This window comes from Mustela nivalis (assembly GCF_964662115.1).
Source record: "Mustela nivalis genome assembly, chromosome: 15".
Lineage (NCBI taxonomy): Eukaryota > Metazoa > Chordata > Mammalia > Carnivora > Mustelidae > Mustela > Mustela nivalis.
In genome coordinates this window covers 71,473,412-71,497,815 of record NC_139034.1, presented here as the reverse complement: position 1 = coordinate 71,497,815, position 24,404 = coordinate 71,473,412, and the positions used below count along the sequence as shown (strand labels likewise).

Sequence of the window (24,404 nt, the reverse complement as noted above, 5' to 3'; positions counted from 1 at the left end):
AATTCTTACTTCTGAAGAACCACATATCTCATTGAGAATAGTGACTTCAAATTAGATGGCAGTGACTCATTCCTGAACCAACAGCACCAAATACTTTTTACTGCTTTGCTACTCCTTATATTTAAATATCCCATGCTAACTAAAAGATGATACTAATTTTGCTTGATAAAAAACAATTTAAATATATTATACAAAATACTGTGGATTTAATGATCCAATATACCTACAAAAGCCTAGATTCTATCTAGAATAATCCAAAAAGGGACAGATATTTCATCTAATACACAACTGTCATTTCATATTTAATTCATGTAAAATTTATATGAATATGTTTACATCATCACACATCATGTATTACCAACATGTATTACCTGACAGCAGAGACTTCAATTTATAGGAAAGGAAGGCTTTTCTGTGTAGGAAGGAAATGTGTAGCAATTTAAAGTTCAGGTTAAAGATTGGCTGATACTGATAGAAGAAATTCAAAAATTATATTGTATTTCTTATGATGGAAATACTATTTTTGGATTATAATAACATGGCATGTTATTAAAAAATGTAAGCACTACTTTGAAGTGTATAGAGTGCAAAATTTTCTTTCTTTTTTTTTTTAAGATTTTTATTTATTTGATGGAGAGAGATCACAAGTAGGCAGAGAGACGGGCAGAGAGAGAGAGGAAGCAGGCTCCCCACCGAGCAGAAAGCCCAATGCGGGACTCGATCCCAGGATCCTGAGATCATGACCTGAGCCGAATGCAGAGGCTTAACCCACTGAGCCACCCAGGCAACCCAAAGTGCAAACTTTCCTTATTGCATTTCCCCTTCTCCCAGCATAGTATGGACTGACTTTTAAGCTACTTTCCAAACATGAGATTCATTTCCTTCATGATTGTAAGACTCCTGGATTTCTTATTCAATATCTAAAAAATTTATATCCTGAACTCATTATGACTGTCATCATATATAAAAATGATTAGAGATAGAACTTTGTAAGTAGGTTATACAAACACTCAAAAAAAAAATGCAGTCATCTATTTCCCTAGGAAAACAACAAAAATCTTAAAATAATTCTTGATTTCAGTATAGTTATGAGAAATGAAATCTTAAGAACAATGAAAGAAATAATTATATTAATCAGGCATGCCAAAACATAAAGGTCAATATTCTTTAAATGTTATACTCATTAATATGCAAGTGGGTTCAAATCAGATTTTGGAAACCCATTTCAACCACATCTAACAAAGCTTATATATTTGCCTTGAAGAATGCATCAGAAAATAAGGATTTTGTTGGTTGGGCAATAAAATGTGCTGATAACTGATGAGATGTTCTAATAAAATTTATGAGACTATGTTGGAGTCTATTTGAAGAGGAAAGTATTATGAATAAGTGGCAGTTCTTCTTCATCTCTCTTCTGGCATTTTATTTTAAAATATAATAAATTATCTACTGATGAATTTATAGGCTCTGCTGTGGATATATAGGACTAGACTAAGAAAAGCTATGTGTCTTCTTTATAGTTTAGCAAACTTACCTATTTTACTGAAAAAAGAAGAGTTTCTCACGTGTAAGCTCAATAAGAAAATGTAGGATCAAAAAGGAACTACTCTGGTGAAAATAGGTGTAGGCATCCTGGAGGCCTTTTAGACGGCTGCTGTTTTGCAATAACACAGCCTGGGAGTCACACATCTACGGAACTGTGATGAAATCCGTAACCCCAAAGAGATAACAACTTCTGTGCCAAACAGATGGGACAAGGTCCTTTAGGTTTCCACTTCAGTACACTTTTATCTCGCTATTTTTTTCTTTAATCTTCTTCTACACACAATCCTTGATGGAAACAAGTTAACAAGTTAAATACAGTTTGTGTGTACTGTGGAGGTCTGGCAAGAAACTGGGTAGAGACACAGTGATGGCTGACGTTCAATCAAATTTTGTTCTAGGGATTCTTCAGTGTGTATTTCCTTTGGGAATCTAATGGATGGAAAGAAATGGCTAGAAGGAGAGCAGCCTTAAAACTGTCATGGCACCAAAACAATCTGGTGTGTGAAATTTAGTATGGTCTCAGAGATTTATTTATTTCCAGTTAAGTGATAGATCATTAACGATCAACCCTAAGATGCTACAGCTAGTGACTGAATATTCCCAAACTACTGCTTAGGAGTAAAATATTTTTATCTTTATAGTGTTTTTTATTTGTACCTTAACTTTTTTTTTTAAGATTTTATTTATTTATTTGACAGAGATCACAAGTAGGCAGAGAGGCAGGCAGAGAGAGAGGAGGGAGCAGGCTCCCTGCTGAGCAGAGAGCTCAATGCAGGGCTTGATCCCAGGACCCTGGGATCATGAGCTGAGCTGAAGGCAAAGGCTTTGACCCACTGAGCCACCCAGGAGCCCTGTATCTTAACTTTTAATGATTCCTTAAGAAAACTGATTTTTTTTAAAAAATACTTTATTTGATAGAGAGAGAGCATAGACCCGAGGGAGTGGCAGAAGCAGAGGGAGAAGAAGACTCCCCAGTGAGCAAGGAGCCAGATATGGGGCTCAATCTCAGGACCCTGGGATCATGACTCAAGCCAAAGGAAGTCGATTAACTGACTGAGCCACAAGGGGCCCCAGAAAACTGGTATATTGTGTGGGTACAAGTCAGGCAATAATTCTCCACAGTTGAGTATTTGATTAACTTCTTATTCAGAAATATATTCTTTACTTACAATCTTAATGAAATTATCATATAAAATATTAAATAATATCTTTAAAATATTAACAAGGGACTATCTCCTACTCCCAAACCAAGATCCCTAATAATAGTTTTTACTGGCTTGTAAACTAACCCCCATACTCATCTTTGTTTTCCAGATGAAAGTCTTTTTTTTTTAATTTTTAAATTTTTTTATTAACATAGGATATATTATTAGCCCCAGGGGTACAGGTCTGTGAATCACCAGGTTTACACTTCACAGCACGCACCATAGCACGTACCCTTCCCAGTGTCCATAACCCCACCACCCACTATCTACCCCCCTCCCTCGGGCAACCCTTTGTTTTGTGAGATTAAAAGTCTCTTATGGTTTGTCTCCCTCCCGATCCCATCTTGTCTCATTTATTCCTTTCCAACCCCCAAACCTCCCACGTTGCCTCTCAACTTCCCATATCAGGGAGCTCATATGATAATTGTCTTTAGACAATTCTGATTCATGGTAGAACTCATTTAAAGAGAGAAGTTCAATCCAAACCGGTTTCCTTTGCACTGAAGTATATGAGTATTTAAAAGTGTTTAAAAGATTTAATAGCTGATGAATGTTTACTATGTGATAGCTAGGACTCTAAACTGTTTCTGTGAATAACATTTAATTCTCAAATATGAGACAGGCATTATTGTCTGCCATATTTTAAAAATAGAGTAACTGATACAATTAGTGTTTAATGAATGTGCCTGAATTCACTTTACTAGTAAAAGGCTAATCTTTCCTGAGAACCTTGGTAGCCTGGCTCCTGAGCCTAACATTTGTAACCTCTGGGTTTTAAGGACTTTCTGAATGAATGGCTGCTATAATGAACAAAAGGGAGGCTTAATACTAAATAGTCAGGACATGCCCATTAAGCTCAAATGAAAGAGTATTGAGAAGGAGAAAAGATAATCTGAAAGGTTACCTACAAATGGAAATAATGCAATTAATAGGCCACCAAACTTGAGGCATTTCTTTTGAGACTGCACTCACTCTTTTCTTGCTTCCAAGACTGCTGATTAAAATTCCATCCAACCTTAAAGATTCTGCAAACTACTCACACTTGTAATTATTCATTCCATATTCATCTCCTCTATATCCTAATCTAACGAGAGATAGTTCATGTCTGTCTTGTCTATCACTGCGCCCACCATGTCTAGGATAATGTGACAGAGTACCTACCTGACAATGTAATTTTTTATGTCTTGTCATTTTTGTACCTCTGTGTTTTATTACAGAATTTTAAAACTTATACAAACAAAGGGAATAAACAAGCCCTGTACCCATAATGCAGCTCCCACAATTATCCACACAGAGAAAATCTTGTTTTATGTATAGTATGGTTCTTTCTCCCCATTCACTGAATTATTATAAAACCCCAGAAATCATCTAATCTCATCCATAAATATTTTAGAGAAGTTATTTTAAATGAATGAATGGGAAAAATGAATGGAGACCCATATCACATATTAACTCTTTTATTAAATACTTTTTGAACCGCCTCGATCAAATGGAATTTCCACCCTTTATTTGAAATCCTGTGGGATATTTTTTTGGTCTCCATCACTTCACAGCATCTCTTCTGATGTATACATAGTGTGAACATGTCTTCTACTTTTTTTTAGATTCTAAGCCCCTCAGAGATAAGGACAATGTCTTACTTTTGCAAATCATTCAAAGTCTTTGTAGTGTTTTAAACATAGAATCTAGTTTTCTGTCTCCTACACACCAGTTCCAAATGCAGGCAAAAGGATGCTAAAATAACCCTCTTTCTATTTCCATTTCAGCCAAGAACAAGACAATAGATATGATTTCAAACTCGGGTCCTAGACAAGAAAAGCAGATGATTAGAAACTGCTTTCAGTTTCTCATCTTCATATCCACCTTAATCATATAAAAGGGTTGAGCCTGAAGAGACCAAAGCAAAGAATTTCTTTGAAGAAACTTGTTAGGCAGTTGTGACCTTCTCCCATTCATTCATCCTAAATGAGAGAGGCTTTAGGGATCCTTGGAGTTTGAAAAAATTAAAAAGACTGGTAGTAGATCTATCCCTAAGAACGGCAGCCTGGGCCTGTGGAGCAAGTTCCCTGACTAGCAGTAGAGTAACGAGAGGCAGATACACAGAGCATAGGTTACACTCCCACCAAAAGCTAGAGAGACAAGCAAAGCGCCTATGGTCTAGAGAAGATCATCATGGAGAAAAAGACTCCACCAGAAGATCTCAGGAGCAAGAAGCCAGAGGTTTACCATCAAAGGGAGAAAAATGGAGAGAAGGCATTGTCTTGAGCCCACAAAGCTCAAAACATCAACTCTTCACACTTGCCAAGCTAGGACTGAGTAATAAAAAATACAAAATTATCAGTGAAAAAAGAACATTCCCTTCTCTCACCACTTCTCTCTCACTTCTGTCCCATCAACTGTCAAGCTCCAAACATGGGGGAGTCAAAAACATTGTCTGAGGTCAAGGAGAACGTGAGGTCGGTATGTGGATGAGGAGAACACAAGATTGTCCTGTCCCCACCACAGGCACCTCCCAGACTGACTCAGCACCCAACTGAGAAATGGGGAGAAATGACCACTTTGGAGATTTGATGATTCAGTTAGACTAGACCTTTGTGTTACTTTTTACGGACTGAATTTAATTACTAAATTTACAATGGTTATGGGACTAATGACAATAAAACTGCCCTTAGACACTAATAGTGACCAAAGGCTTTTGAGAATTGGTCATGATTTCATTCTATGACAAGGTAGAAAGGAGCCTTCTGAGTGGGTTTAATGGAGCAGTTCCCACTCTCACCTGAGTCCAACTCCCAGAATATAAAGATTACACTTTTTTTTTAAGATTTTATTTATTTATTTGACAGAGAGAAATCACAAGTAGATGGAAAGGCAGGCAGAGAGAGAGAGAGAGAGAGAGAGAAAGAGAGAGAGAGAGAAGCAGGCTCAGCAGGCTCCCTTCCGAGCAGAGAGCCCGTTGTGGGATTCGATCCCAGGACCCTGAGATCATGACCTGAGCTGAAGGCAGCAGCTTAACCCACTGAGCCACCCAGGCGCCCCCCCCCTTTTTTTAAGGGAGGAACGGTTGTCTCTTCCCTTATTCTTTTTTTAAGATTTTTTTATTTAATTGACAGAGAGAGAGATCACAAGTAGACAGAGAAACAGGCAGAGATAGAGGGGGAAGCAGGCTCCCTGCTGAGCAGAAAGCCTGATGTGGGGCTCGATCCCACGACCCTGGGACCATGACCTGAGCCGAAGGCAGAGGCTTAACCCACTGAGCCCCCCAGGTGCCCCTAATGATTATGGTCTTAACAGGAGACATGAGGCTAAGTAAGTTACTTACTAAACCAGTGAAGAGAGATTTAGAAGAGACATCTCAGTTCAGAAGATGGGATAAAATGCAATTATTACCAAATAAATGGAGCATTTTTAGAAAAGACCAAATGTGTGTATTGACCTGAGAGAAATGGGTATTTTCCTAGGTTTCAACACTAGTGAGGAAGGTCAGGAGTCGGAGCAAATTGATAAAATGTGCATCCTCTTGCCTCTATGTCATTTTCTATAGAACCAAACTACTTCAGGCACCATTTAAAGAAAAATTATTTGCCAAGCGAGTGTACTAGAGTAAGGCGGAAAAAGATTGTACATGACCAAGAGTCTGCAAAGCCAACACACCAGCCATTCCTGCATTTGTCATGTTGGGCCTGAAACGTGTATCTACAATGGGACGAACTGGATAGCCCCTTAGATCTAAAGTCATACTTTTTTTTTTTTTAATTTCTATCACAAAGGAGCAAAAGTATTTCAGTTTGTCCTTTACTGAGGATTATAAACTCAGGCGTTTGACCTTGGGCATGCCTTGGCACTTTATCCAACCCAACCCAGATGCCTCATCTGTGATAAAGACAATCACACCTCATATGTATATAACCCAGAACACATAAGCGTCTTAGAGTTTTTAGACTCTGGTTTCCCAAAAATAACTATGGAAATCTACACAATGAGACACGCATGATTTTAAGATTAAGTCAGAAAACAAACCAACATCTAGAGTCAACCATAGGCAGAAACTCGTATGACTCATCTTTCTTCTCATCTTTCAGCACTCCGCTTTGCACCCACATACTAGCCACCAAAGTGTTATTACCAGCCCACCTCCACAGTCCCTGAATCTTTCAGTTCTCAAAAACACTTATAAAACTTCCTATTCCTCAGAGTCCTCTTATCTTTAAAAAATTACGGACAGGGGGCGCCTGGGTGGCTCAGGGAGTTAAGCCGCTGCCTTCGGCTCAGGTCATGATCTCAGGGTCCTGGGATGGAGTCTCATATCGGGCTCTCTGCTCAGCAGGGAGCCTGCTTCCTCCTTTCTCTCTCTGCCTGCCTCTCTGCCTACTTGTGATCTCTCTCTGTCAAATAAATAAATAAAATCTTAAAAAAAAATTACAGACAGGTGTTCAAGGATACTAATCATTCTTAACCTGTCAGGTAATACAAGAGCTCTGTTATGAAAGAAATCACAGTAGATAAGAAGAGAGAAGATATATGACATATAAATGCAAAAGGTATGAGAGGTGTCATGGTGGAGTTAGAGGTTTGGGGACACGTTCCATGCGGACTCAAGATTAAAGTTGGAGTTTGGCCAAGCTGTATGTACAGTTGCATGGAGAGAATGATGTAGTTGAAAATCATTCCCATAGTGGGAAATAGAGCCCACAGAAGACGGCTGTGTTGGGGTCAGGGTGGGGATGTCTCCTAACCATGTCTTTTAAGCCTCTTTGAATTCTGAAGCACATCAGATGGGCCCTAGATATGATAATAATGATGACAATTATGAAGGTCTACTTTAACAACATTAGAAACCTGATTGAATAGATCAAAATTTCAAGGGGAAAAAAAAGAAATGCAAAACAGATTGTTGTTTAAGTCATGAAGAATATACTGCCTTTCACAAGCAACATAGGAAAAGCGACTGATAGCTACATCAATGAAAACCGGAACAATCCTGAGACCTGACTGCTTTGTAGTCCCTAACATTTGTAAATGAGGCCAGGTGCTTAAAAAAAAAAATAAAAAAGATAAATAAAATATAGTTGAATGCAAGCAAGGTCAGGAAGAAGAAGAAAGAGGGAAGATGAGAAGCTTTTCAGATAGATAATGTAAAGGGAAAAAATGAGGTTACAAGATATTATATTTACACTTCAATAAAAAATAAAAATAAATTTTTAAGTCTTTAAAGAATTGTATGAACCAAGGAGGTGTATACAGGAATCAGCTAATAGCTTTGTATCACAAAATAAATACTAAATAAACAGATACAGTGGGATCTATCTATCTATCTATCTCCAGGAAACATAATATTGTCTGAAAATCCGATACTAGATAGGTATAAAGCTTCAGAGACTTCTAAGGTTTTATATTTTTATCTGATTTTTTAAAAATTCAATTATATTCTGTTGGAAGGGGCACCTTATCATAAGAGTTTGAAAGCAAAACACTGAACTATGAAAGAAGCATTAAGGAAAAATAACTCAAGATGAAGTAGAAACCGTGCAGATTATTAATTGTACGAAGACACCTCACAGCTACTGGCTAGTCTGAGAGTTGTTGGGCAGGTCATAAATTCCCGGAGACTGAGGGACAGTAACTGAATTAAGCGTCTATTAATCAGAAAGGAAAAGGAAGCCCTGGTAATTAAGTAGCTGTCACCTGCCCATCAATAATCGGAAAGCCCAAGCGCAAACCATCAAACAATCAATTTGTAATCATGGAGAACTGAGAACAGAGCTCGGAGAACAGAAAGACGGACACAATACGCCTTTTGGAAAACAATTTCATTTCACGATGAAGCGATAGGAGAGAGACAGAGAGATAGAGACTGTGTGGAATTTGGCAATACATTCTCACCTTAAACCATAAATTCTTAGAAACGTTGATCTCAGTGTGGCCGCAGAGTATAGGGGGCGGGCATCCGTCTTTAAAATCATTTGAACTGAAGTAGATATTTTGTTTCACAAATTAAACACTCCTTAGATACTGCAGATACTTGAGATATTTTCTGCTACAATCACAAAGGAATTCCGCCTCTTTTGATGAGCACAAAGGTGATTTCACCCAATTTTATAGGACTGTCATAATATTGAAACAATCAGTAGGGCTCTCCTATTCTTTGAGACAGCACGTCCGTGCACATAAATAATCTTATCAATCATCTCCTAAAAAATGCCTTCAGGAGAAGAAGTCTTGCCAAAGTAATCACTTTGCACTTATCATGAATGATATACTCAGTCTTGGCCACCAATTTATCCTACTGATGTGTGTGGCATGATTTCTCTGGGATGAATCTGATGAGTCTTATGACCCACCATAAGAAAAGAAAAACCGCTATCATCCCCAAATGTAGTATACATTCACTTGGCACTCATTTCTTCCAAATGTGATAGCATTATTTATCTCAACTAAGTGCAGATCTCTGAAATTAGTGTTTTTTTTTAAAGATTTTATTTATTTATTTGACAGAGAGAAATCACAAGTAGATGGAGAGGCAGGCAGAGAGAGAGGGAAGCAGGCTCTCCGCTGAGCAGAGAGCCCGATGCGGGACTCGATCCCAGGACTCTGAGATCATGACCTGAGCCGAAGGCAGCGACTCAACCCACTGAGCCACCCAGGCGCCCTGAAATTAGTGTTTTATTTGAGGATCTTAGTGCTTTCACACAGTGATCACTGCTATGCTTCCTTTTTTCTTTAGGAGAAAGTAGCTAATAATTCAAGATTGCAACATTCATCAGGACTTGACTTTTCTCAAAGACTTCTTAGACAGAGTCACTAGTTCAGTATTTAACCATATCCATTACTGTTTTGACAAAACTATATATATCAAAACTATATCAAAAAATTACTAGAAAAATCGAAGTTAGCTAGAAATTATATGTAAAAATAGTACTTTCACTTCAAAAAAGAATTATGAAAAGAAGAAAACAATAATAGTCCATAATTCTAATATTACTGCAACAGCTGTTCTCCTTAAACATAAATAAATACAATGTAAATTTAAAAAGGCCCCCAGTACTTCTTAAGTATATTAGCAGTTTCCATGTAACTGTTCAGAAATATTCTATGCAGAACCAATATTGCTATTTTTTACTTATTTAGATCTGCTGGTAAAACAGGCACTGTCCTAGCTTTAACTATTTTTAATAATCTTTTGAAATTATAAAAATATGCACAGGTTTTGACTAACACATAATATTCCATGGTGAAGATACCATAATTAACAAGATATGATGGATATTTCGATTTTAGCACTGACTTTGCTTTGAAGGAAAAAAAAAAAAACTTGTTGCATAAGTACATCAAGAATTGGCTGAGCCACAAATAAAAATACAATTTAAGTGCTATGTTTTTTTAAAAAGTCAAGCACAGATGAGAGTTTTTCTCAAGCTCAAATAGAAAAGAGATACCACCCATTTAGCTTGCTTTGGAGCATTAGGGAGTCAAGTTTTGGGAGAACTGAATGGGAGAACTAAATGAGATAATGCTTGTAAAACCTTGGCTGACTGCCAGAAAATAATCAGGGCTGAAAAATGTTCATTTTGGAAGCCACCTGGAGATGGCGCTAGAGAGCCAGAGTGTGAGGCTGGCTGGCCACCAGGTGAGCCAAAAGGAGGGGACCTGGGTAGTGGACCCATGAGGTTGGGATGGAGCAGAAAAAATATTCCCAAAGATAGGAACATGGCAATCAAGGTAATGAGGCAGAGGAGCGTTTGAGAGAAGGTTAAGGCAAAGCGTAAACTGTTCTCATGAGAGTGGAGTCGAACAGGGCACTTGGAAGTGGCTGACAGGAGGCTGGGTGGCAGCGAAAGGGAGAATAAGCTGGAAGCAAATGAGAAGAATGAGAATCATTCGTTTTCTTTATCAGAATTGTGGCTACTTTGTACAGAGAATTTTTGCTAAAGATGAGCTTTAAAAAAAAAAAATCTTTCCTAAACTGTGAATGAGGTCTTAAGAAATATATGCTATAGAATACATTCTTTGAATTGAAAATACTGTCCCTCTAAGTAAAGTTTTCCCAAATCATTGAGTTCTGCAACATTTTCTGTTATAGCAACTGCAGACCAGACAGTAGAGAGGAGGGGGACAAGCTGACACGAAGGTTCTTACAGCTCTAAAATGAGATGATACAATGTAATGCAATATATCACGTGTTTTTATAAAATATACTAGACCTTCCATTAATCACCATGGGATTCTCATTAGCCTTTGTAGAAAAATCGTTAATACACAAGAAAGTTTATTTCCAGCTTGAACAAATGTAATAGGAAAAGGTAGAAGTCAAAGTATCTTTTAATTATTGGATTTAAGTGGCAGAACTTTCAGAGACAGGAAGATTAAAAGAACTCAGAGTACCAGGCACCCTATGAGTGCTCTCAATAAAGGCAAGAAATGTAAATTTAGAAAATACATTCTTTTTTTTTTTTTTAAGATTTTATTTATTTATTTGACAGACAGAGATCACAAGTAGGCAGAGAGGCAGGCAGAGAGAGAGAGGGAAGCAGGCTTCCTGCTGAGCAGGGAGCCCGATTCGGGGCTCAATCCCAGGACCCTGAGATCATGACCCGAGCCGAAGGCAGCAGCCCAAACCACTGAGCCACCCAGGCGCCCCTAGAAAATACATTCTAACATTCAAAGAACATAATGAAAAAAGAACACTAACCATGTCAGCCAAATATTTTTTTAAATTTAATTATGTTCCTGTAGTTAATCATTTTTTCTGCAAAATCTAAGAATCTCTATGAGATATTCAGATATAAACTACAAAATAATCATTTACTATATCAGGAAATAAGCTTTAACTACAGTAAATATGATTACACAGAAATACATAAACAGTTTTTATTATTTAAATTTATTTAATTGGAGTGTATGTTTGTATGGTAAGCTTAATTTGCTAATGATTTCTTTTTCTGTTGCTGTTAATAATATTTTAAATGAACTTAACACTCTAGTGGTAACGAAACCACCTATCTTCCTGTGGAGTAGGCATGCTTGTAAATCAGAAAGCTTAAGGCCCTCTCTTTTCGTAGATTTTGAAAAATAAAATACACGAAGACATTCAAGTCCAAGTGCAACCCAAGCCTACATTCAATAACAATCACCAGCAGTGGAAAATCAAAAGACCAATTCCCAGCCAGTTACTATTGACCATTGTTATAGATTACGAAGGGAGAATTTAGGACTTTCTCAAGCTCAGGAGATTACTTCAGAGTACAATCAGTTATAGGAAGCAAAGGAAAAGAAAAGGTCAAATAAATTCTAGACAATGAGGGGAAAAAATAGGAAAAAAATTTCACTCCTAATCTTGAGAACAATTGACAACATAGAAATAAACACTGCTTCAAACAGACACACAGGGACATAACCCCACTCTAACAAAAATACACACGTGCATGCGTGCACACACACACACACGTACACACACACGCACACCCACACACACACACACAAAGAGACAATTGTAGGAGGGACGTATTAACACTGCTGAGACTCAAATTCATATATCCATGAGTCTTTGCACAGGTATTCTCATTTCACTGAATTTCTTCAATCTCTAAAACTCATAAAGCTAAATGAAAAAGAAATAAGATACTTGATAAGCAAGACAGATTGGACAGAAGGTAACTAATACTTACCGAAAAAGTGGATGGTCAGTAGGTCTGAAATAGGTAGGAAGGAAGACAGAATGTTCAAATGCCGCAAAAATGCTATCGCATCTCCAAAATGCCAGAAAGGATCAAATTTATTTCTAACCAACTAAAGAGAAGAAATTGATGTAGAGTCTAACCTGTGGGGCAAAGTTAAAACTGAAGTGGTCCATTCAAGGCCTGGGAAAAGAAAGCAAGGATGAAAGGAGCCGAGACGTTTTCGCAGACCACAACACATAAAATACCTTTTGACTATGTCTTCCCCATTCCAGCACGGTAGCCCATCAGCAGCGGCTAATTCGCTAACACAAAGCTCGTCAGCCAGGCCTCCGTAGAACGTCCTGTACAGTCGAAGGCTGTTGATAAATTCTCTGAATGGGAAAACAAAGAAAACCATTAAAACCAACAACCATAATAAATGCCAGTATAAATGGCCTAATTTGTTATGAATGATATATAGAATGAAACTTTTTAAAGTTTACTGCTTATTTTTCAGATATTCTCAATGCTTTTCTAACAATCAAGACAAATACTATACTTTTTTAAGAAAGAAGGCTGGTGCTCAAGTTTACTCTTTTGAGTCCAAGTTTTCTCAGGGTATGAATGTTATATGATCAGGTCCAAGAAGTTGTGAAGAGTACACACACACACACACAAACACACACCACTTTACGTAGTATCTGTAGTATCCCTAAATGTCTTTACTAGCTGTGCCATCTAAATCACAGTAATATTAACTACTCACTTTTCTGGACAGAAATGTCAGAGGCTTTTAACAACTAATCGATTGCTTACTGATTAAAAGTCTATTAAACTTGGGTGGTTTTCCTATTTGGGTCTTCTCTTTGGTGTATAACAAGCTAAAGTAAAATGTCTCCACTGATGTGGGAAGCAGAGGCAGAAGAAAAATTATTAAATTTCCTCCCTACCTACAGCCCACTGACAAGTCCTTGACAGAGGCAGAGTGACCTTCTTCTGGGACTCAGCTGCCTCTATGTTAATACTTTGCTAAGGGCAAGAGACTATCTTAGCCCAACCCCAAGGATCCTGTAAGTCTCTTCTTTTTTTTTTTTTTTTTTTAATTTATTTTTTATTTTCAGCATAACAGTATTCATTATTTTTCACCACACCCAGTGCTCCATGCAATTCGTGCCCTTTATAATACCCACCACCTAGTACCCCAACCTCCCACCCCCCACCCCTTCAAAACCCTCAGATTGTTTTTCAGAGTCCATAGTCTCTCATGGTTCACCTCCCCTTCCAATTTCCCCCAACTCCCTTCTCCTCTCTAACTCCCCATGTCCTCCATGCTATTTGTTATGCTCCACAAATAAGTGAAACCATATGATAATTGACTCTCTCTGCTTGACTTATTTCACTCAGCATAATAATCTCTTCCAGTCCCGTCCATGTTGCTACAAAAGTTGGGTATTGGTCCTTTCTTTTTTTTTTTTTTTTTTTTTTTATAAACATATATTTTTATCCCCAGGGGTACAGGTCTGTGAATCACCAGGTTTACACACTTCACAGCACTCACCAAAGCACATACCCTCCCCAATGTAAGTCTCTTCTAACACATAAGGATTCCTTTGGAAACTTCCTTTATCTCTACCCAACAAGATACATGTTCGCAATCATCCCCCAAACATATGATATACATCTGAAGGGTCTCATGATTCAGATTTTATTAGACAGCAATAAATGGCACTTTCCGAACAACAGCTAGTCCCCTCAAGGTCCTAAAACCCTTGCTTCCAAAACACCTGGGAGACTTATGTGCTATCCCTAACCGCCTCCCAACTTGAAAATACATAATGGGCCACTCCTCATGACCCCAGTGCAGCTCTTTCTGCTCAAGGGTCCTGTTCCCATGCTTTAATAAAACCACCCTTCTGCACCAAAGACATCTCAAGAATTTTTTCTTGGCCATTAACTTCAAACCCTAATATCTTTCCTACATCATTCACTAAATATGAAAAAACTCAAATATGTAACATGTTTTAAAAAGCATGAATATAAAAGTTGTTGTAAGCAATATTATTTAATACATGGACTGTTTTTTTCCCCCTCTCCTCTCATACTACATTTCTTTCCCTCATTAATTATGGGAAGGGAAAATTCAACAAAAAAAGTAGTTTGCTTTTTACTTTAAAAAGCCAAAATTTCAAGTTTTAAAATCAAAGCTTTGAGATCCTAAGCATCTGAATTCTAACATTTCAACAAACCAAGTCCGAAAAACTATACTTCTGAACTTTTGTAACATAAACCAATGTTTTGGACAATGAAATGAAAAGCCACTACCTTAATACAGAAGAGACATCCTCTGGACTAGAACATAGGGACAGGAGAAGGAAAGCAAACCAGAACTCCATGGGTTGCAGAGCTAAAATGCAGCAATTATAAAACTGCATTCCCACTGATATTTTAAAAACAACTTCTTTAAAAATGAGATCAAAGAGGGGGGTGGCTCTAAATTATAGCTGAAATGAGCAAATTTAAAAAAAAATAATCTTACTTTGACAGCACTGATGCTCAACTTTATTAATTTTAAAATTCTCTCTCTTAGTGGTTTCCAAAGAAATCTTTGTGTACCCCTGGGGATAAAAATATATGTTTATAAAAAATAAAAAATTAATTAAAAAAAAAGAAAAAAAGAAAAAGTAAAAAAAAAAAAGAAATCTTTGTGGAAATGGCTAGATTTTAAGTAACTACTAATCTATAGGAAGGATAAATGTCATTTTCAAATATGTAACATCTGAAATCAGAGAGATCAGAGGCTTCCACAGAAAATGTTTGGTAACTATTTCACCAAATTTTTAGCAAAGCTTGACCAGATGTGTAATAACAATATGACTGCTGGAAGTATAAGTCTGACTTCTAACTTATACTCAATCCCCCCCTCCAAAAAGTATACTGTAACCACTCATTTATACTTATTTATACCTTATTTTTAGGAGGAGGGACAGAGGGAGAGGGAGAGAAAGAATCTTAAGCAGGCTCCATGCCCAGCACAGTGCCCAATGCCAGGCTCGATCTTAAGTTCCTGAGATCATGACCTGAGCTGAAATCAGGAGTCAGACGCTTACCTGATGGGGCACCCAGGCACCCCTATACTTATTTATACTTTAAGTTAGTTTCGATCAACTAGAAAAGAAGTCCCACGAGGGCCATATTCCTGCTAACTGAAATGCATGAACACATACCAGTTCTCATGATGCAGCTACTAAAACATAATGGATGAAGCCAACTGATTCTTTCCTAGAGGGGTAAGGTTTAATAAATGGAAAGATGTGTGACTCCTGTCCTGAATTCCGTTCACTCTAAATGATCACCTGCTTGGAATCAAAGATCCTTCTAGAAATGAACAGCCCTGGCACAAATGACTGGAATGCTGAGATCGCCAAATTGCCGGGATAAAACTGAATTGGAATTGCTTACGGACTCCAAACCTCCTCTCCAATCTTGGTGAATGGTGCCTCCAAGGGGAATGTATTGGGGAAAAGCTTACATCTTTCTGGTGCCTCACAACCAACAGATCATATTGGGAAAAGCTTTACATCTTTCCTGGCCAGTCCTCTTTCCCAATGCTACTCTCACTGCCTTCACTGAGCCCTTATCATCTCTCTGGAATGACTGCAGACCTCTCATCTCTTCCTTAACAATCACCCCTCATCCTCCAAGAAATCCACCTCTTCAAATTCAAATCTGATATGCCCAGACCACGTCACTCACTTGCTTAAAGCCATCAATGGCTCTCTCTTTTCTACAGCATAAAATCCAAATTTCTTGGAAAGGCGTATAAGGCACCCTCTCACCTCCATTTTGGCAGCAACCCAAACCATACTTTGTGCTTCCACAAACGTGAGAGACTTGCTGTTCCCCAAACAGACCTTCAAGCTTTTGCATGAGCTCCATCTGAAAGCATCATATGCTTAAAGATTTCCACTCATTCTATAAGGCAACAGCTATCAGTTACTTGTCACAAACTACTAAACACTATTGAGTACCAACCTCTGGGTTGGCACTATAGCTCAACAAGACAGTCCCTACCTTCTAAGAATGCACTATCTTGTGAAAACCCACATTAACAACACAGTGTTAACAGTGCCACCTTTGAAGACAGAGAAGGAATCAGGAAATTGTATAAACAAGATACTACCTTCAGTGTTTCATGTAAAAAAAAAAAAAAAAAAAGCAAACAGCAACAAACAAGAAACAATAAGCAAACTTAAAGAAGAAAGAGAATATGCAGTTTAGCAAGTAGGGAGTGAGCTTACGAGAGCTTTAGTTAAAAGGTAGGAAGAGGCCAGTTTGTAATCAGCCTTATTGATCATCAAAAAACTGTTTCAGTTTTATTCAGAAGGCAATGGAAGGCATTAAAAGTTTTCCAGCAAGTGAGTGATGGCCTCGTGACAGTGTTGTGGAAATACATAGAAAGTCAGTGAGGTCACTTAGCGGGTTATAACCAAGACTCAGGGGGGAAAAAATATGAGGATGAGAAGAAAACACCTGTCAGTGAATATCATGAAAAGTGTTAGATTTGAAAGACATTAGGAATCTAGACTTGACAGTAAAAATAAAAGTTTTAATATAACTCCTAATTGTCTTTCTCAACCTCCCTGAGGTGACGGAGGGGATGATTATCTCAGTACTATTCACTGAGAGAAGAAATAAAGGAAGGGAAATAGAATGCTTTCAATGTCCCACACGATACTTAGGATTGCTCTTCTCCTGCTCAACATTTTCCTCTTTCCGTGGCACATATCACTGTCTAGTCTAGCATGTCACAGACTTACTTATTATGTTTTATTGTTTCTTATCTGTCTCCCAGTCTAGAATATAAGACTCGGGCAGGCAGGGGCTTTTTTGTGTGTGTGTGTGTGTGTGTGTGTGATTTTGCTCATCAATATAGATCTAAAAACAGTTGTGAAGGCATATAGTAAGCTCAATAATCAGTAATTAAATTAATGAATGAGTTAACACTAATTAATAATTAAGTCTACTCTCAACATGTTCGGGGTTTGTGATTTCTTTGGAATGTACAGAAAGAGCAATCAAGTACAATGCTACTTTCAAACCAACTCTGTGTAACATCATCTGGATATCTTGTCAAAATGACGATTCAATTCAATAGTTCTGGGGTGGAACCCAAGATTCTACATTTCAATGAAGCACTCAGACGATATCAAAGCTACTGGTACAAGAACCATGAATACCATGGACCTTTGCTGTTGGATATGTAACCTTGGCATCAGGGGACTGGGGTGTGTGAATGTGAGAGTCATTATCTCCCGAGGGGGTGACCAAAGTCATGAAGGTAGATGAAATCTCCCAGGCAAATAACAGGCAGAAAGAAAAAGTCAAAGGAACTCAGAAGTACATTGAGCAAAGGAAGAAAATCTTCAATGATAAGAGCTGTGGACATTAAAGAATAAGGAAATTTGAACCTAGAGAGATTCCCCACTGTATAAAATGCCATTATGAGTTACTGAAAATAATGAAAATGTCCTTTATACCTGATCCATCCCTCAGATGGAACTCAAACCCTGGTTGAGACAATGCAAATTGTCTCAATTTGTATGTTGAGACAAGGTCTTTAAAAGGTAAATAAGTTCAAATGAAGTCATATGGATGGATCCTAATTCAATAGGACTGCTGTCCTAATAATAAGAAGAGAGGGTAGGGGTGCATAGACACAGAGGAGAGGACATGTGAGGACATACTGGGGCGAAGGCAGCCATCTGCAAACCCAAGAGAGAAACCTCAGCAGAAACCAAACCTGCCAACATCTTGATCTTGGGCTTCCAGCTTCCAAACTCTGAGAAAATTGATGTCTGTTGTTTAAGCCACCTGGTCTGTGGTATTTTGTTATGGTAGCCTTAGCAAACTATACAATAATGAAAGCATTTGGAGTAGAGTACTGGCCTTCAGATTTGCAGTACGATCCATCCTAAAGAGAGAGTGAGAAACGAAGAGTCTCAAAGACAAACATTACAGCAGTTGTGTGTGTGTGTGTGTGTGTGTGTGTGTGTGTGTGTGTGTCTGTCTATGCGTCTGTCTGTCTGTCTGAATATGTAAGACACTTGAAAATACGTGTGTATGAAAGGGAAGGACAAAGCAAGGGTTTGCCAAAGCTCATTAACTTGTTCCTAAATATCCCAGTTCTCCATGTTCCACGCAGAAATCCACTCTGAAGCTAGCTTTAGGACGTGACTTGCTCTGGGTTCTAAATATATGCAGACTGATAATATGTTCCCTTCAAGCTAAAGCTTTAAGAACCAATGTGGATTTGCCAGCTTCTGTTTCTGTCTCCCCTGATGCCTGGCAACGTGTCACACGGAGGCTGTCTAGTCACTCTGAGGCTTAAATCCAAGGCCTCTTTAGCAGCGCCCCCCTGCTGGTCAAAATGTGAACAGACTAAAATGTGAAGGAAAACGCTTTTTTTTAAAAATTTTTTTAATTAAATTTATTTATTTTCAGCATAACAGTATTCATTGTTTTTGTACCACGCCCAGTGCTCCATGCAATCCGTGCCCTCTCTAGTACCCACCACCTGGTACCCCGACCTCCCACGCCCCCGCCCCTTCAAAACCCTCAGATTGTTTTTCAGAGTCCATAGTCTCTCATGGTTTACCTCCCCTTCCAATTTCCCCCAACTCCCTTCTCCTCTCTAACTCCCCATGTCCTCCATGCTATTTGTTATGCTCCACAAATAAGTGAAACCATATGATAATTGACTCTCTCTGCTTGACTTATTTCACTCAGCATAATCTCTTCCAGTCCCGTCCATGTTGCTACAAAAGTTGGGTGTCCATCCTTTCTGATGGAGGCATAATACTCCATAGTGTATATGGACCACATCTTCCTTATCCATTCGTCCGCTGAAGGGCATCTTGGTTCTTTCCATAGGAAAACACTTTTAAACCAATTGTTAGGTTGGGGTTGTTTGCTACCGTATCATAATTTAGTTTTTCTTAATTGATAAAAAGATAGAAAAAGAAAACTAAAAATCAATATATCACACATTCTGAGGAGAGAGAAAGAATTGCTGAAAAGAGTGATTCGCTTTGGAGCAAGTTCTCTAAGACTAAACCAGACTGAAGACAGTTTGTGAAAGTTAAGATAAAGTTTTGGTTTGGGAAGACAGAAATATGAGGGGAGATCCTGCTTCAGAACTTTATATTCTGTGTTTGGAGGTTTTCAGGTCACAGGAATTAAGAGTAGTTTTTGTTGCAAGAAGTGGTTGCTCTGGAGGGCCAGGGGATCAACACTGGATATAGAAAAATTGAATTGGGAAAAGAAGGGGATAAAGAAAACGAGTAGCTATCATGAGGTAAAAAAAGATTTATCTCCTGCCATAGAGCCAATTAATGCTGGTCCTATTACAAGAATCCATACTTCAGTCCCCAGGCCAGTGCTTGGACTACTACGCACCATCATGCTTCCTTTCCAAGTTTTGCATGAAGAGTCTCAATGAATAAAATATAGTACTCTTTGGATGATTCAAAATTTAATTTGCTGGAAGGGTGACTGTATCCATGCAATTATTTTTCTACAGTTATGAGAGCCTTGCCTGTTAAAACTAGGAGCGTAATGAATGCACGGAGATGCAAAGTTCCAGCTAATTATCCTTGAGGGGCTATGTTACATAGGGCTAGCTGTTCACCTTAGTCTTCAGACATCTTTGTCTTGACAGTAACAGAAAATATTTTTTAAATATCTAAAATATATTTTTTTTAAAAAACAGAGAAACATTCTTTGTCAGAATACTTACTCAAAGCCTATAGGTTCAGGCCAGGCACAAATTAATACTTTCTCATTTGGGCCTGCAAAAGTTGAACAAATGACATCCCTGTTGCGTTTTGCCCTCCTGTCTTCCTTCCACTGCGTGTCCCCTACTGTAACCAGAACTGGCTTTAGAAATTAGCCTAACAGGGGCACCTGGGTGGCTCAGTGGGTTAATGGCTCTGCCTTCGGCTCAGGTCATGATCCCAGGGTTCTGGGATGGAGCCCCACATCGGGCTCTCTGCTCGGTGGAAGCCTGCTTCCCTTCCTCTCTCTCTCTGCCTGCCTCTCTGCCTACTTGTGATCTCTATCAAATAAATTTGGTTTTAAAAGTCTTAAAAAAATTAAAAAAAAATCAGCCTAACACTTCACCATTTTAAAACCCTAGTGATTCAGATAAAATTTTTACCATGGCACACAATCTCTCCACTCTCCACCCCTTAGCATCCTTAAAGTCCCCTACCCTCCGCTCACTCATGCCAGCCAAAACCGCACCCTTAGCAGATGTCTCCATATTTACAGGATAAGATTCTGAGTTTAGCACACGCAGTTTCCTCTAATCTTAGATGGCCTTCCCCCCTCCCCCATCACTCTCCCAGGCTTCTGCCCGTCCTTCAAGGTCCAGCTTAAAGCTCACCTGCCCTCTGCGTCCTTGTCGGACCTGCGTGTGCAGTTTTATTTACCCATCCTTGTTTCTTACACAGCCCTTGCCCTCTGTGTTGCAGGCCTGGCTCTCTGATCCTGTAATCCTTGCGTCTGCAAGTCTGTCTCCCTGGTGAGAGCAGCCGTTCAATAAAGGCAGGAGCCATGTCTTCTTCATGTCCCTAGGCTGTGGGTCACAGTTTGGTACCCAACAGGCTCTCAACAAATTCTCCCTGAGCTAGTCGCAGCTGTGGTCTTAGTTTTTAATCGCACCAGAATTAGAAGTTTTTTAAGTTATGCATTTTTTAAATGAAAACGATAATTTAAAGTCCTTAAAGGATACAGTTAACTTGGGAAACTTGGAATTAGAGGACTCATTCCTAGACTGCAGAAAGTAGACCTTCCTCATGTGTTGTGTTAGAAAATGAAGAACTCAAAAGAGCAGGACCACATGCTATGTGGGTCTGAACAGGCTCCAGTCGGAGTCCATGTACATGCGCTACTGAAATTAACATGTGGGGACACAATACTATTTAGTCACAGTGTGCTGTAAGAAGGCTATCATAATTAATACCTCACAGATAAACTATGCTTCAAAAACAGAAAGAGCCTGAGACCATCTGTTCTAAATACATGTTATCATCACCAAGGAAAGATTTAAACTGTACATCTAGAACTCTCCCTCATTCAGATGGACTGGCCTGGAGTGGGACCCAGGCATCTGGGTGCTTCTAAAAGTTTCCCGTGAGATCCACATGTGTGGCCAGGGCTGAGCACCCGTGATTTAATCCAATTCTTTTATTTTGAAGCTAAGAAAAAAGCAAAAGTCAGAGAAGGTAATAAAAACATGTGAAAAGCAAGAAGTTATTTACTCGGGAATTTATTTGTAGCAGACCTCGACACCTTTGTTTCACTAATTAACTAACTAAATAATTCATTAATAAACGTGCCATCCTGTAGCCATGTCAGGCTGATATTGAATATCTGAGAAGCCAAAGCTGAACGAATCTTTATATCGAAGAATATTTCCTTCTGTTTTAAAAATCTTACAGAAATTATCACCCTGTTCACGGAACACAATTAGTAGATTGTTAGACCAGAAAACAGAGAGAGATCACTTCTTTCTGCCGAAATCCACACTTCGAAGGCACTATGTTTAAACAGAATTTATCTGTATATTTCTACCAGTCTGAAAGGTCTGGTGCAGGATACAGGGAGTAAGGCAAATTCTTCTCCTTGGCTAATGAGCAGTTTTGTCCACTGTGCCAGCACCATAAAGAGGAAAAAGCTTGGAGCACAATTGATCATTCATAGCTTGCAGCCTTGTTTGCCCTGAGCTTACTAAAGGCAAGGGAGAAACATGGACCAGCATAGTTACTGCTTCATTTCTTCCCATGCCCTTGAGGCCAGCAGTGCTGGAAAGGGCTCCTGAGGCATCACATGGTTTAAAATATGTGTGTGTGTGTGTGTGTGTGTGTGTGTGTGTGAGAGAGAAAAGAAATGCAACTCACCCCAAAGTGTCATTTATAGTTTGGTTGATACAGGAAGGTCTCGTTACAACTATCAATTCAAGCAATGCTTCTGATCGGCTGGACCATTATAATTGACTTTAGTCTTTTTTAATGATAAAAGTAACATGGCTTTTCATAAACAGTGCAATAAATAAAAGACACACGAAGAACAAGTTAGTATCTGTGCCTCCACAGTGTGTCTATCCCTCCCTCCTGAGGTGTAACCCGCGTTAGCAGCCTGGTACACTTTCTTCAGTTCCTCTATGTGCACGCTAACAAGTAACCAAAAGCAGACCTAAGGATAGAAAGAGGTAAAAAAGACAAAGTAACAGTTCGGTTTGACAAAACTGGGACCAAGTTATGTACATATAAACCAAACCCAATTGGCTTTTCTCACTTGACAATAAATCATGAACCCATTTCAGATGAATAAGTCTTGGTCTTACTTTTTTTTGATATGGCTGTATAATATTCCATAATTTGAATATAGCAACTCTACCGTAATCTATCAAAAGATTCCACTAAGCTAATCTACATTATAATTAATAAGGCTGATATGATCCTCCTAAGTCTGGCTTAAAGAGTGGCAACCGTTTAAAGAGTTTCAAATGTTGCCAATCTCCTAGGGAGCTGTTTTCACTTAAGCATATGGCCCTGATTTTACATTTGATTTTGCATTTCATTTCATTAGAAGTTGCTGAACACAGAGCTGTATTCAAAAGGCACGCCTCTAGATTTTATATCTTTATCTAGCAGGACTTTCTTTCAATTTTAAAACATTCATAAACTGTCACTTCCTCTCCTCTTGTTCCCATTGAACACAAAGTAAATGAGATTTCTAATTTTGACCAAAACTAGTTAGCTGGAAAAGTATTGGAGAAGAATCTTATTTTCAAATAGAACTTTTCTCTGCAGAAAGTTTCAGACTGCTCGTTCCTTTATTTAATCACACATATTGATTTTTTTACCCCCTAAAGTCAGTCCACACAAATAATACAGAACCCAAATTAAAAGCAGTGCCTCCCACACTGTTTGAAAATATCTGTCGAACAAAGGTCAAATGTGCAGTTTGCTAGTTAATGGCCTGAGGCAAAGTTAAGGTTAATGTGGCACTAATGAGCAAGCTCAACCCTGTAGAGATGTCTGACCACAGTTGTCAAACAGCAGACATTTAAAATGTCAGTCTCCTGCTCAGCAGAGGAAATCTATAATTACACGTTTCCAGATAAGAACTATTTTCTCTTGCATTTCTGAATCGGTGTTTAGTAAGTTTATTTTATTCCCAACGAAGTCATTCTATTTGGCAAAATAGTTTTATAATCTTCAAAACAGAAAAATATTTAGATTACTGTTCTACAGCAACAACGGTCCATGCTGTAAATGCTTGAAAGTAATTAAATTTATACAGTCAGATTGGCTAGAGGGAGAACTGAAATCTAGTTTTCTGGCCCCTTTCCATAGACTTTGCAACACAGGAGAGAGATGGGTAGAAGGGGTGAATATGACACAGAGAAAGCAATGCAATGTGTGACACCATTTAACACAAATGGAAATTTGTAACAAATTTAAAATTATAATATAAAAATGTAACAAATGTGTTATAAGCACACTGCACTTGTATTTGCTCAAAAAGAAAAAAAAATTATTTTTCCTAAAAGAGGAACTCATCCAGTGTACTCTCTGAACCCCATTCGAACCCACTGGTCATTATGGAAGCTATAGCAGAAAGATCCATACCATTCTCAAAGAGAAGGATTTTTTTTTTCCAGACTAAAGGATTCCAGGGTTGGTTTTTTTTTTTTTTTCTCCTCATAGGAAGTCTTCTTATTCACGTGACGTGATTTCCCTTCCTTAGATGATTTACTGTGCTTTCTCAACAAAGCAGAAGGGGTTTAGATGGGCAGGAAATTGGGGAACACCAAGGGAAGGAATGGGAAGAAGAAATGCAAAGGAGTCCTGGAGATACGTCAACAGGATTTATCTGTTGATATCTGTAAGGAGTTATCTTAGATACTAAGATACTAAGATACTCTTTACAG

The 24,404-nt window shown here is 38.4% G+C and overlaps 1 protein-coding gene across 9 annotated transcripts in view; it reads right to left on the bottom strand.

Moving 5' to 3' along the window:
- Positions 1–24,404, bottom strand: part of GPC5 (glypican 5) — a 1,409,494-nt gene that overhangs the window by 1,051,464 nt on the left and 333,626 nt on the right. For all 9 annotated transcript variants that reach the window (XM_082700893.1, XM_082700897.1, XM_082700896.1 and 6 more), the window contains exon 5: positions 12,673–12,798. In XM_082700893.1, the coding sequence (XP_082557019.1) occupies positions 12,673–12,798 (126 nt within the window). The remainder of the gene's footprint in view (positions 1–12,672; positions 12,799–24,404) is intronic.